General features: G+C 39.0%; 1 protein-coding gene across 1 annotated transcript in view; it reads right to left on the reverse strand.

Annotated features, from left to right (window-relative positions):
- Nucleotides 1-3,735: 3,735 nt before the first annotated feature.
- FAM136A (family with sequence similarity 136 member A) overlaps nucleotides 3,736-15,147 on the reverse strand; it is a 29,354-nt gene continuing 17,942 nt past the window's right edge. The window contains exons 2-3 of the mRNA XM_053716101.1: nucleotides 7,821-7,961; nucleotides 3,736-4,476 (exon numbers count right to left, since the gene is read on the reverse strand). Of these exons, the coding sequence (XP_053572076.1) occupies nucleotides 4,288-4,476; nucleotides 7,821-7,961 (330 nt within the window). The 3' untranslated portion in view covers nucleotides 3,736-4,287. The remainder of the gene's footprint in view (nucleotides 4,477-7,820; nucleotides 7,962-15,147) is intronic.

A 15,147-nucleotide genomic window follows, 5' to 3' on the forward strand; every position in this document is an offset into this window, starting at 1 on the left:
GACAGCTCTGCTGTGTGCTCTCTTTGCCACTTCCTGTTGGGAAGGAGAATATCCCACAAGTAAAGGATGAATCCGTGGACTGGATACACCTTACAAGAGAAATGTGTTTAACTGTGTATATACTGTAAATATTTGACATTCCAATGTTCTTCACATAGGGGGAATATATGTGTGTGTATATATATATATATATATATAAATATATATCAGTTTAGGGATAAAGCACTCACGTAACAGCTATTAGCACTGAAGCAGAATCAATGCCCAGGGTACCTCCGTAGTTGAATGTAGATAAGTAATCCAAATATGAAGTGCACTCACTAGGACTGGAATAAATAACCTTTTATTTACAGTAACGTTTCGGGGGGTTACCCCTGTCTTCAGACTGACAGTATAACTGTCGGTCTGAAGACGGGGTTAACCCTGAAACATTACTGTAAATAAAAGATTATTTATTCAAGTCCTAGTGAGTGCACCGCATATTTGGCTTACATTATATAATATATATATAATCATATACACACACACACATACATATACAGTATACATGTATTCTAATTATTTTTTAAATTTAGAACCTCTAAGCCTAGGTATACTTTTCAACATGGGATACCAAGAAAATAAAGCAAATTAAAAAACTGTTTAAAATGAGATGTTATATCTGATTCACAAAAGGAAAAAAAAAAAGTTTCATGTCCCTTTTAATCATCCACATCTGCCCTCATGAGTTATTCTTGTCCCAGTAACTATCATGTTCATGTTCTATAACTTCAAAAAATTTTTTGGCTTAGATGCAGATCTTGTTTCAGTAATGCCCTATATTGCAAGAACACATTGTTAATTAGTTTTTGTTTCAGTACCTTTTTTCATTTGCTCACAGGCCCGTGACAATGGGAAAAGTTCTGCTGTCAGCCTTGGTGTAGGTGCCCATCAACTGCATGCACTCTACAGTTTGTGTGTTAGAACCATTAAAGATGTATGAAAAATCATATATCTCAGCCCTAAAAAAAAGACATGGCTGACTGAAGTCAAGGAACAAGGAAAAGCTGCAAAGGGAGTGTGTTCTAGAGAGTCTCACTCCATTTGAGACCTCAAGTACATGATGGACAACACCAGACACTTTGTGGACTCCATACACCAGAAGGGATACACAGTGATTGCTTTATCCAGGGCTTGATAAACTTGGGTGCCAGTGATGTCTAGAAAATTGGCCCTGAAAAATACCCTGTCCTGCTCATTAATGATGGAGAGTACAGGAAAAACAGCTGTACATCTCAGTTTATATGCAGTTTTGTCATAGTCACTTCAACCCAGCTGCATTTTCTTTGTTTCCTCCTTGTCACCATTTTCACCAGTGGACTACAGAGTGCAGGGCAGTTTTATAGGGAGAGCCAGTACACTCTGCAGAAGAGATGCATGGAATACAGGAGAGATCATTGTTTCATGCTGCATTCCATGGATGAACACACTATATTATACTTAGCTTTATGTTGGTCCCCAGGACTGCCCCAGCTTCTCCCTGGACCAATCAGATTACCTGGTTCCTCACCAGATTACCGAAAGAGTGAGTGTATATGTCATGAATACCTCATGATTTAGATGCTAATAGTTCGTTTTCTTTAGCTTGTGCTAAAAACATTTGTTTTTTCAGAAAAAAAATTGTTGCTGTGTTTTCCCGTAGATAAGCCAGAGCCCACATAAATAGTTTGTAAGATGCACAAGACAGAACTTTGTGGTTAGTTTATTGCCCCAACCTTTTAGCACAGAGAATTATGGAACACAGTGCCTCTATCCAGGCAATAACCTGAAGTCATGGACAGAACAACCAGCCTTGCAAATATAGTTTTTATATCATAATACCTCTGAAACATAAAGAATGCAAAATGTATGGTGTTTGGTATCAAAATACTCCTCACAACATCACTAAGGGATTGCCTATCTGTGTATATGAAATAGACACTGTTTCTAGAAAGCAATTTCATATCAGAGAAACAGGTATAACATTTTGTGTCTAACAATACAGGTGGTTCATCCTACATGGAAGGCTGTTACAGCGTGAGTGACCATCTTTTCTTGCCAATCTTCCTGGCACAGACATCTAAAGCTAATAAAGTATTAGGTCTGTTATATCTCCTTTTTTATTTTTAAAACTGTTTGCTTGTGTATAATTTGTTAACATCTTTTTATTAAAAATGCTCTGTGCATATGTGTTTGCATAATAAATAATTCCTTTATTAAGTTTTTGCCTTAGTCTAATATTTGAACCACGTTGCTGAAAGAGACTGGTAGTATTTATACTGTGATTTTAGATTATTTTTTGCTAAATTGTATTCTGGGATTTACTTTTTTAGTTTGGGTTTTCCTTAAAGGGACAACGAAACCTAAATGTTTTCTTTCATGATTCAGATAGAGCATGCAATTTTAAGCAACTTTCTAATTTACTCCTATTGTAATTTTTTCTTCGTTCTCTTGCTATCTTTATTTGAAAAAGAAAGCATCTAACCCAGGACAGCATTTAGCCATCAGCAAGCACAACCCAGGTTGTAAACCAAAAATGGGCCGGCTTCTAAACTTGCATTCTTGCTTTTCAAATAAAGATAGCAAGAGAATGAAGAAAAATGAATAGGAGTAAATTAGAAAGTTGCATAAAATTGCCTTCTCTATCTGAATCCTGAAAGATACAATTTGGTTTCAGTGTCCCTTTAAGATTTCCCATATAATAAATCTTAAGTGTTGGCAGCTTAGCGATAGTTTTGTGTGGGTGGCATTAAAGGGGCGTTTGGGCATTTTTTTCTAAGTCTAGGACAGACTAGAGAGTGTTAACCCTTGCACCAACTGAACTAAGTCACAGGCTTTCCTGGAGTGGCTAGACTGTGACAGATTGGTTAAAGTGGAAAGGGTCTGTTAACCCTTTCTTTGACAAACAAGTGACTGGTGCAGGGTTGGTTAACCTGGGTCGTCACAGTATAGTTATATTTTGTATATTGTAACGTGTGTATTATTTATGCTTTTGATTTGACTAAAATTATACCTAGGTCCTAGATTCTGGGTAAATGTGTCATGCCCTTGCTTTACCAGTTATATCTGTACCTAGCTAACCACGGCATAGGAAATAAGCGTTTTTCATTTAAAGGGACAGTCTACCATAGAATTGTTATTGTTTTAAAAGATAGATAATCCCTTTCCCCAGTTTTGCACAACCAACACAGTTATATTAATATACTTTTTACCTCTGTGATTACCTTGTATCTAGGAACCTTCTTCCAGCCTCCTGATCACATGACTTTGACTGTTTACCATCTATTGTCTTGCATTTAGCATTGTTTTGTGCTAAATCTTAAATAATCCCCTGTGCCTGTACACAGTGTTATCTATATAGCCCACATGTACTTTGTCTCTTTGTGTTGAAAAGAGATTTAAAAAGCATGTGATAAGAGGCAGCCCTCAAAGGCTTAGAAATTAGCATATGAGCCTACCTATGTTTAGTTTAAACTAAGAATACCAAGAGAAAAAAGCAAATTTGATGATAAAAGTAAATTGGAAAGTTGATTAAAATTAAAAGTCCTATCTGAATAATGAAAGTTTAATTTATACTAGACTGTCCCTTTAACCCTGGGCTGCTCTGACCCTGCAAAGCAATGCTAAAATAACATTTTAATGCTTACCAAATCAGTATTTCGTATGCAGATGATTTTGCTGTGTAGGATTTCATTGCAAATATATAAGAAGCATATGTATAAAATTACTTTATTGTCCTTTTAAGAGCACCACATGCTTTTTTCCAGAAAACATGGTATTTTGAGTATGATGTATGGTTTAACTTGTCACATTAGTTTAAGTAATCTTACAAAATGTCACGATTACTAAAACACATAGAAATTAATACATTTCCAGCAGCTTTCATCAGGTATGGCAAGGCCCACGACAACAAATTTCTGTAAAATAGGTCTTATGACAGTAAAGGAATCTTATCAATTAACTGCCTAATACAAATAATTGTAAAATAAGTCCATAGTAACTCTGGATGTGATGATCAGGCACCTGAATTTAGAGAATCCTGCCTTTTGAATTACAATTTAGCATCTATACGCTTCTTCCCACATGTAGAAAGTTAAGTTTAATTAACTTGAGAAGACAGGATTATAATTATACAGCTCTATATGGTCATTGGTTCATCAGTCCATTGAGATGGCAGAGCTTATGATGTGTATCCTGCTATAGCCCAGGAAATGACATCTCCCTTGAGCACCACTAAATCGTCTCCCTGTGTATAGATCCTGCTTGATATTATTTGTCGGCAGCATGAAGTGCATCTTTTAGCTTCTTAGTCATGCTTGGGATAAGATTCATGTGCTCGTCAGCACATTTCATTACACATGACTCCAATTGTGCTTTTACCTGTGACTCTTTCGCTCCTGAGTCAAAGGAATCTTTAGCTTTGTCATTACAGTGCATGGTGCATCGTGCTAGTCGGTCCTGCAAAAAATAGAGGGCTATTTGATTAATCAAGGATCTCATCAAATGTCAGTATTGCTGGCTCAATGAATGTAATAATAAAGTAAAACTGTTTCAATGACAGAAATGTAAAGCTACCCCTGTCATAATTTACATCATTCCCTATCTAACATTGATCAATTAATGTTCATATCAAATTACATGTCAAGTATGCCAATAAAAATGTAAACTTTACCTACCATAATTGACTTTGCCTGGCTCATTCTCAGATTAACTTTTACCAAGTCATGGTCATTTGTGGATAGTAAATGTTAAGTAGGGCGAGGCATGAAATAAAATATCAGAAAATTTAAGTAACTTAAAACTATGTATTATCAGGCCAAATAATGCGAAGGATAAAGTATAAGACTTTCTATGATTGTGGATAAAATCCAAAAAAGAGTCATGTGGAGAGGCTTCATCTAATTATTATTATTATTTTTTTTTAACTATTAGCTTTGATCGAGCCTACAGTGTTTTTGAATAAAATGTCTCTTTGAATGGCAAAAGACTGAGCAGGTCTGGGTTTCTGTCTGCGTAGAACTTTATACATTAGAGGATTTTTGACCCAGAGTTCACCGTTAAAGGGGCAGTCTAGTCAAAATTAAAATGTAATGATTCAGATAGGGCATGTAATTTTAAACAACTTTCCAATTCACTTTTATTGTCAAATTTGCTTTGTTCTCTTGGTATTTTTAGTTGAAAGCTAAACCTAGGTAGGCTCATATGCTAATTTCAAAGTCCTTGAAGGCATTTTACAGTTTTTCACAGCTAGAGGGAGTTAATGTGTGCCATATAGATAACATTGTGCTCACGCCTTTGGAGTTACTTATGAGAGGGCACCGATTGGCTAAAATGCAAGTCTATGAAAAGCAGTGAAATAAGGGGGCAGTCTGCAGAGGGTTAGATACAAGGTAATCACAGAGGTAAAAAGTGTATTAATAGAACAGTGTTGGTTGTGCAAAACTTGGGAATGAGTAATAAAGGGATTATCTATCTTTTTAAACAATATCAATAACAATTCTGGAGTAGACTGTCCCTTTAAGCAGTGTTGACACAGCCAGTAGTGTTATGAGAGCTGTGACTTTTGTCATTCTGCAGTTTAAAAACCGGAAATGTTACTAAGTAATTGCAATGCAGAATCATTTGAAGAAGAAAAAACATACCTCGTTTGCAAGACATTATAAAACAGCTCCTGATTTGGGAAGGGGAAAGTGAACTCTTGTTTCATCTTGTGATTAGATTATCTCATGGCCAACATAGCTTGGACATACAAGGTGGATTTATTAATTAAAATGTAAAATGTCAAATTAAATCCAAACAGGAGGTTTTTGGCTGTTTTTCTAAAAAAATATATATATTTTTTTTTAATTTGTTGGCCAATCTTATGCAGAATAAGCCAAAATATAAAACGACAGGAAATGTAAATTAACATAAAAATAATGTATTACCAGGTTGAATTACGCTTAAGATAAAGTTTAAAGTGAATGTAAAGTTTGAGGAATGAGTGCCCGGTTTTTAATAATCCTATTAAAAACAGGGGCACTTTCATTCATCAAACTTTTGTTAAAATACCTTTTCTTTCTGCAAGCCGCTCCAGCGCTTCCTCCGCCCGTCGCAAGCCTCTGCCGACATCAGACGGCGTTGCTTTAGGCAATGGTTCCCCCGGGGGGGGGGGGGGAGCCATGATTGGAGGATGCCGGAATCGTCATTCCTGACATAAGAAAAGGCTTGCGACGGGTGGAGGAAGCGCTGGAGTGGCTTGCAGAAAGAAAAGGTAAGTATTTTAACAAAAGAAGTGTAATTTAAAAGTTTGATGAATGAAAGTGCCCCCGTTTTTAATAGGATTATTAAAAACCGGGCACTCATTCCTCAAACTTCACATTCACTTTAAGCTGTTGATAGACTATTGTTTTTCTGAGATGATTCTTTTTCATGAGGTTCTGGTACCTTGTGCCCCCACTTATTTTATGAATAGGAAGAGTATCTCTTTTTTTAGTGTCACTGATTCTTTGTTATAGACAGTGTGACCCATTTTGTTACTTCAAACTGGTCCATTTGCAGAGGTTTCTCTGTTCAAACTCATCTTAGGAAGATGCCCTTAAAGTGTTTAATAATATGTGTAGAACCTGAAGATACGACAGCAGTGTTGTCATCACTGTTGGCAGATAAGACAACACACCCATATCTGTATAGGAAAAAACTAATCATAGACTGCAACTAAAACAAGCTAACTCGTCTCAGGAAAAAATACATAAATAATAATCTGTACTTTTGTACTAGCTAGAGAGACTCTAAATTATTTTTTAGATGGAGCATGTAATTTTAAACAACTTTCCAACTTACTTGTGTTATCAAACTTACTTTGTTTCTTGGTATCCTTTGTTGAATGAGTAGAAATCATACTAGGAGCTAGCTGAACATATTGAGTGAGCCAATGACAAGAGGCACATATGTGCAGCCACCAATCCACAGCTAGCTTACACCAGTACAATGATCCTGAGTCTACCTAGGTAAACTCTTCAACAAAAAAGATACACATGTGCTGATGAAGACAGAGGTTTCCTGCTTAAACCTTAACTCACAAGTTCAAATACAAAGTGTCCACAACACCTTATCTTAAAATAACTCCTTCATAAGACCAGGTTAAAATACATGTAACGTTTCAGGACTTTCACCCTTTAATCATGCAAGATTAAAAAGGAATAGTCTAGTCAAAATTAAACTTTTATGATTCAGATAGAGCATGCAATTTTAAGCAACTTTCTAATTTACTCCTATTATCAATTTTTCTTTCTTCTTTTTTTTATCTTTATTTGAAAAAGCAAGAATCTAAGCTTAGGAGCTGGCCCATTTTTGGTTCAGCTCCTGGGTAGCGCTTGTCGATTGGTGGATAAATGTAGCTACCAATCAACAAGTGCCACTCAGGTGCTAAACAAAAAATGGGACAGCTCCTAAGCATACATTCTTGCTTTCTCAAATAAAGATAGCAAGAGAACGAAGAAAATTTGAAAATAGGCGTACATTACAAAGTTGCTTAAAATTGCCTGTGCTATCTGAATCATGAAAGTTTAATTTTGACTAGACTATCCCTTTAAGATAAGGTTCAACAAAGAAAAACAAAAGAACAAAGCTGATGAGACCAGAAGTAATATGGAAAGCTGTATAAAATTGCATGCTTCATCTGAATTATAAAACTTTAAATTTGACTTTACTATCCCTTTATTTACGCTGCCATCAGATGTAAAAACTAAACAAGGTGCATATTTATTTACACTGATGGATAATCATCCCAAGCAGTGGTATATGAGGTTTACGTCTCTCACCTGAAACTTCTCCAGCTCTGTGGTGACCAAACTCTGCGCCTGTGCCAAGGGCGTATGACACCGTTCAATGCACTGGTGAACCTGCTGCATAGAGGCCCCTTCATTCTCGCAGCACTTTGCACTGCACTGAAACATCTTCGCCTGAAATGAAAGATTGAATCGGTGCTTAATACACAGCACAATGTACGAAGGAACATGCAAGTGATTTCCAGGTATACTTTTAAACAAAGATTGTAGGTTCTTTAAAGGAAATGCTTTAAAGGAAATGTGAATATTAAATGCACAGTGAACTCTTTGTTATTTATTTAAAAAGTATACATCAGTAATTAAACACCACATTAGAAAATGTCTGCTAAAAATAAAAATTGTATTAAAAAAGGGACATGAAACCCAAAATTGTTCTTTCAGGATTTAGATAGAGCACGCCATTTTAAACAACTTTCTAAATTTACTTCTATTATCAAATTTTCTTTGTACTCTTGGCATTTTTTGTTGAAAAGCAGAGTGCATATGTTTGGAGCACTATAAGGATGCAGTTTTGCATGAATGTTATTCAACTGCAAGAGCACTAGACGGCAGCACGATTTCTCCAGACACTTACCTAGCTACCTATTCAACAAAGAATACCCTGGGAATGAAGCAAATATGATAATATAAGTAAATTGGAAACTTTTAAAAACAGAATTTATGTTTACCTGATAAATTACTTTCTCCAACGGTGTGTCCGGTCCACGGCGTCATCCTTACTTGTGGGATATTCTCTTCCCCAACAGGAAATGGCAAAGAGCCCAGCAAAGCTGGTCACATGATCCCTCCTAGGCTCCGCCTTCCCCAGTCATTCGACCGACGTAAAGGAGGAATATTTGCATAGGAGAAATCATATGATACCGTGGTGACTGTAGTTAGAGAAATTAAATCATCAGACCTGATTAAAAAACCAGGGCGGGCCGTGGACCGGACACACCGTTGGAGAAAGTAATTTATCAGGTAAACATAAATTCTGTTTTCTCCAACATAGGTGTGTCCGGTCCACGGCGTCATCCTTACTTGTGGGAACCAATACCAAAGCTTTAGGACACGGATGATGGGAGGGAGCAAATCAGGTCACCTAGATGGAAGGCACCACGGCTTGCAAAACCTTTCTCCCAAAAATAGCCTCAGAAGAAGCAAAAGTATCAAATTTGTAAAATTTGGTAAAAGTGTGCAGTGAAGACCAAGTCGCTGCCTTACATATCTGATCAACAGAAGCCTCGTTCTTGAAGGCCCATGTGGAAGCCACAGCCCTAGTGGAATGAGCTGTGATTCTTTCAGGAGGCTGCCGTCCGGCAGTCTCATAAGCCAATCTGATGATGCTTTTAAGCCAAAAAGAGAGAGAGGTAGAAGTTGCTTTTTGACCTCTCCTTTTACCAGAATAAACAACAAACAAGGAAGATGTTTGTCTGAAATCCTTTGTAACCTCTAAATAGAATTTTAGAGCACGAACTACATCCAAATTGTGCAACAAACGTTCCTTCTTTGAAACTGGATTCGGACACAAAGAAGGCACAACTATCTCCTGGTTAATATTTTTATTAGAAACAACTTTCGGAAGAAAACCAGGTTTAGTACGCAAAACCACCTTATCTGCATGGAACACCAGATAAGGAGGAGAACACTGCAGAGCAGATAACTCTGAAACTCTTCTAGCAGAAGAAATTGCAACCAAAAATAAAACTTTCCAAGATAATAACTTAATATCTACGGAATGTAAGGGTTCAAACGGAACCCCTTAAAGAACTGAAAGAACTAAATTGAGACTCCAAGGAGGAGTCAAAGGTTTGTAAACAGGCTTGAATCTAACCAGAGCCTGAACAAAAGCCTGAACATCTGGCACAGCCGCCAGCTTCTTGTGAAGTAAAACAGATAAAGCAGAAATCTGTCCCTTCAAAGAACTTGCAGATAATCCTTTCTCCAAACCCTCTTGTAGAAAGGATAGAATCTTAGGAATTTTTACCCTGTTCCATGGGAATCCTTTCGATTCGCACCAACAGATATATTTCTTCCATACTTTATGGTAAATTTTCCTAGTTACAGGCTTTCTAGCCTGAATAAGAGTATCAATGACAGAATCTGAGAACCCACGCTTTGATAAAATCAAGCGTTCAATCTCCAAGCAGTCAGTTGGAGTGATGCCAGATTCGGATGTTCGAACGGACCTTGAACAAGAAGGTCCCGTCTCAAAGGTAGCTTCCATGGTGGAGCCGATGACATATTCACCAGGTCTGCATACCAAGTTCTGCGTGGCCACGCAGGAGCTATCAAGATCACCGAAGCCCTCTCTTGATTGATCCTGGCTACCAGCCTGGGAATGAGAGGAAACGGTGGGAACACATAAGCTAGGTTGAAGGTCCAGGGCGCTACTAGTGCATCTACTAGAGTCGCCTTGGGATCCCTGGATCTGGACCCGTAGCAAGGAACCTTGAAGTTCTGACGAGACGCCATCAGATCCATGTCTGGAATGCCCCATAATTGAGTTATTTGGGCAAAGATTTCCGGATGGAGTTCCCACTCCCCCGGATGAAATGTCTGACGACTCAGAAAATCCGCTTCCCAATTTTCCACTCCTGGGATGTGGATTGCAGACAAGTGGCAGGAGTGAAGCTCCGCCCATTGAATTACTTTGGTCACTTCTTCCATCGCCAGGGAACTCCTTGTTCCCCCCTGATGGTTGATATATGCAACAGTCGTCATGTTGTCTGATTGAAACCTTATGAATTTGGCCTTTGCTAGTTGAGGCCAAGCCTTGAGAGCATTGAATATCGCTCTCAGTTCCAGAATGTTTATCGGGAGAAGAGATTCTTCCCGAGACCATAGACCCTGAGCCTTCAGGTGTTTCCAGACCGCGCCCCAGCCCACCAGGCTGGCGTCGGTCGTTACAATGACCCACTCTGGTCTTCTGAAGCTCATCCCTTGGGACAGGTTGTCCAGGGTCAGCCACCAACGGAGTGAATCTCTGGTCCTCTGATCTACTTGGATCGTCGGGGACAAATCTGTATAATCCCCATTCCACTGTCTGAGCATGCACAGTTGTAATGGTCTTAGATGAATTCGCGCAAAAGGAACTATGTCCATTGCCGCAACCATCAAACCTATTACTTCCATGCACTGCGCTATGGAAGGAAGAAGAACAGAATGAAGTACTTGACAAGAGCTTAGAAGTTTTGATTTTCTGGCTTCTGTCAGAAAAATCTTCATTTCCAAGGAGTCTATTATTGTTCCCAAGAAGGGAACTCTTGTTGACGGGAATAGAGAACTTTTTTCTACGTTCACTTTCCACCCGTGAGATCTGAGAAAGGCTAGGACAATGTCCGTATGAGCCTTTGCTTGTGGTAGAGACGACGCTTGAATCAGTATGTCGTCCAAGTAGGGTACTACTGCAATGCCCCTTGGCCTTAGCACCGCTAGAAGGGACCCTAGTACCTTTGTGAAAATTCTTGGAGCAGTGGCTAGTCCGAATGGAAGTGCCACAAACTGGTAATGCTTGTCCAGAAAGGCGAATCTTAGGAACCGATGATGTTCCTTGTGGATAGGAATATGTAGATACGCATCCTTTAAATCCACCGTGGTCATGAATTGACCTTCCTGGATGGTAGGAAGAATTGTCCGAATGGTTTCCATCTTGAACGATGGGACCTTGAGAAATTTGTTTAGGATCTTGAGATCCAAAATTGGCCTGAATGTTCCCTCTTTTTTGGGAACTATGAACAGATTGGAGTAAAACCCCATCCCTTGTTCTCCTAATGGAACAGGATGAATCACTCCCATTTGTAACAGGTCTTCTACACAATGTAAGAATGCCTGTCTTTTTATTTGGTCTGAAGACAATTGAGACCTGTGGAACCTTCCCCTTGGGGGTAGTTCCTTGAATTCCAGGAGATAACCTTGAGAAACTATTTCTAGCGCCCAAGGATCCTGAACATCTCTTGCCCAAGCCTGAGCGAAGAGAGAGAGTCTGCCCCCCACCAGATCCGGTCCCGGATCGGGGGCCAGCATCTCATGCTGTCTTGGTAGCGGTAGCGGGCTTCTTGGCCTGCTTACCTTTGTTCCAGCCTTGCATCGGTCTCCAGGCTGGCTTGGTTTGAGAAGAATTACCCTCTTGCTTGGAGGATGTAGAATTCGAGGCTGGTCCGTTTCTGCGAAAGGGACGAAAATTTGTTTTATTTTTAGCCTTAAAAGACCTATCCTGAGGAAGGGCGTGGCCCTTTCCCCCAGTGATGTCTGAAATAATCTCTTTCAAGTCAGGGCCAAACAGCGTTTTCCCCTTGAAAGGGATGTTAAGCAATCTGTTCTTGGAGGACACATCCGCTGACCAAGACTTCAGCCAAAGCGCTCTGCGCGCCACAATAGCAAAACCTGAATTTTTCGCCGCTAATCTAGCTAATTGCAAAGTGGCGTCTAAGGTAAAAGAGTTAGCCAACTTAAGTGCTTGAACTCTGTCCATAACCTCCTCATAAGAGGATGCTTGATTGAGCGACTTTTCTAGTTCCTCGAACCAGAAACACGCTGCTGTAGTTACAGGAACAATGCATGAAATTGGTTGTAGAAGGTAACCTTGCTGAACAAACATCTTTTTAAGCAAACCCTCTAATTTTTTATCCATAGGATCTTTGAAAGCACAACTATCTTCTATAGGGATAGTGGTGCGTTTGTTTAGAGTAGAAACCGCCCCCTCGACCTTGGGGACTGTCTGCCATAAGTCCTTCCTGGGGTCGACCATAGGAAATAATTTCTTAAATATAGGGGGAGGGACAAAAGGTATGCCGGGCCTTTCCCATTCTTTATTTACAATGTCCGCCACCCGCTTGGGTATAGGAAAAGCTTCGGGGGGCACCGGGACCTCTAGGAACCTGTCCATCTTACATAATTTCTCTGGAATGACCAAATTGTCACAATCATCCAGAGTAGATAACACCTCCTTAAGCAGAGCGCGGAGATGTTCCAATTTAAATTTAAATGTAATAACGTCAGGTTCAGCTTGTTGAGAAATTTTTCCTGAATCTGAAATTTCTCCCTCAGACAAAACCTCCCTAGCCCCTTCAGACTGGTGTAAGGGCATGTCAGAACCATTATCATCAGCGTCCTCATGCTCTTCAGTATCTAAAACAGAGCAGTCGCGCTTTCGCTGATAAGTGGGCATTTTGGCTAAAATGTTTTTAAAAGAATTATCCATTACAGCCGTTAATTGTTGCATAGTAAGGAGGATTGGCGCACTAGATTCACTAGGGACCTCCTGAGTGGGCAAGACTGGTGTAGACATAGAAGGAGATGATGCAGTACCATGCTTACTCCCCTCACTTAAGGAATCATTTTGGGCAACATTATTATCAGTGGCATCATTGTCCCTACTTTGTTTGTCACATTCATCACATATATTTAAATGGAGAGGAACCTTGGCTTCCGAACATACAGAACATCGTCTATCTGATAGTTCAGACATGTTAATAGGCATAAACTTGATAACAAAGCACAAAAAACGTTTTAAAATAAAACCGTTACTGTCTCTTTAAATTTTAAACTGAACACACTTTTTTACTGAATATACGCAAAAGTATGAAGGAAATGTTCAAAATTCACCAAAATTTCACCACAGTGTCATAAAGCCTTAAAAGTATTGCACACCAAATTTGAAAGCTTTAACTCTTAAAATAACGGAACCGGAGCCGTTTTTACATTTAACCCCTATACAGTCCCTGGTATCTGCTTTGCTGAGACCCAACCAAGCCCAGAGGGGAATACGATACCAAATGACGCCTTCAATAAGCTTTTTCAGTGGATCTGAGCTCCTCACACATGCATCTGCATGCCTTGCTTCTCAAAAACAACTGCGCATTAGTGGCGCGAAAATGAGGCTCTGCCTATGACTAGAAAAGGCCCCCAGTGAAAAAGGTGTCCAATACAGTGCCTGCCGTTTTTTTAATAAAATTCCAAAGATTAAAATAACTCTCCAAAGTTATAAACCATTAAATATGCTTATAAAGTAATCGTTTTGGCCCAGAAAAATGTCTACCAGTCTTTAAAGCCCTTGTGAAGCCCTTTTATTCTTATATTGAAAATTAAGAAAATGGCTTACCGGATCCCATAGGGAAAATGACAGCTTCCAGCATTACCAAGTCTTGTTAGAAATGTGTCATACCTCAAGCAGCCAAAGTCTGCTCACTGTTTCCCCCAACTGAAGTTAATTCCTCTCAACAGTCCTGTGTGGAAACAGCCATCGATTTTAGTAATGGTTGCTAAAATCATTTTCCTCTTACAAACAGAAATCTTCATCTCTTTTCTGTTTCAGAGTAAATAGTACATACCAGCACTATTTTAAAATAACAAACTCTTGATAGAAGAATAAAAACTACATTTAAACACCAAAAAACTCTGAGCCATCTCCGTGGAGATGTTGCCTGTGCAACGGCAAAGAGAATGACTGGGGAAGGCGGAGCCTAGGAGGGATCATGTGACCAGCTTTGCTGGGCTCTTTGCCATTTCCTGTTGGGGAAGAGAATATCCCACAAGTAAGGATGACGCCGTGGACCGGACACACCTATGTTGGAGAAATGGTATACTCTGTCTGAATTACAAAAGAACATTTTGGGATTTCATATCCCTTTTATTTTATTAGCAAAATTTGCACTGCTTTGCAGTCCAGGAACATTTCCCTTAAAAAAAAGCATCTTCCATATGTTTTGTATATCTTCTGTTGTGGCCAATTACAGAAAGATATAAATGAGCTACTGTACTGATCAATCATTCACTATGTAGCAGGTTTTAGGGTCTACTGTTCCCGTTTTCCCAGCCCCTTTCACTTGGTTGTCCCAGCCTATCATCATCAACAGTGCTAAACTGGGAGCTTCTAAGTACGTTTTTAAGACATTTTATACTGGATTTTTAGATCAGTATCTGCGCAATTCTTCTTTATAGTAGTGTCTATTACATGCAGTGAAAATTGGTGTATACTGCCCCTTTAAAGTCAACTCCTGATCAATGCACTGCCAATTCTCAACTAAACATGGCTTGTGACTGGCGGCTATGCAGGTGTCGACTTGCTGGAGAAGCAGCTATGTCCAGTTACAGACAAGAAGTGCATTACAGGTAGTTTTGCTCAATCAATATTGCAATGCTAGGGCATTTTATTATTATTAATTTTTAAGTCCCTTCAAACATTTTATGGGGAATTCAAATTTGAGTTTTATGCCCATTTAACAAGGATAATTCTATCAGAGAAGTGCGTTTTCTTTTAATAGTTCCTACAATTTTGACTAAAACTAATATTGCGTATGTTTTACCTTTTCATGTTTGT

Source organism: Bombina bombina, chromosome 6 (genome assembly GCF_027579735.1).
Source record: "Bombina bombina isolate aBomBom1 chromosome 6, aBomBom1.pri, whole genome shotgun sequence".
NCBI lineage: Eukaryota > Metazoa > Chordata > Amphibia > Anura > Bombinatoridae > Bombina > Bombina bombina.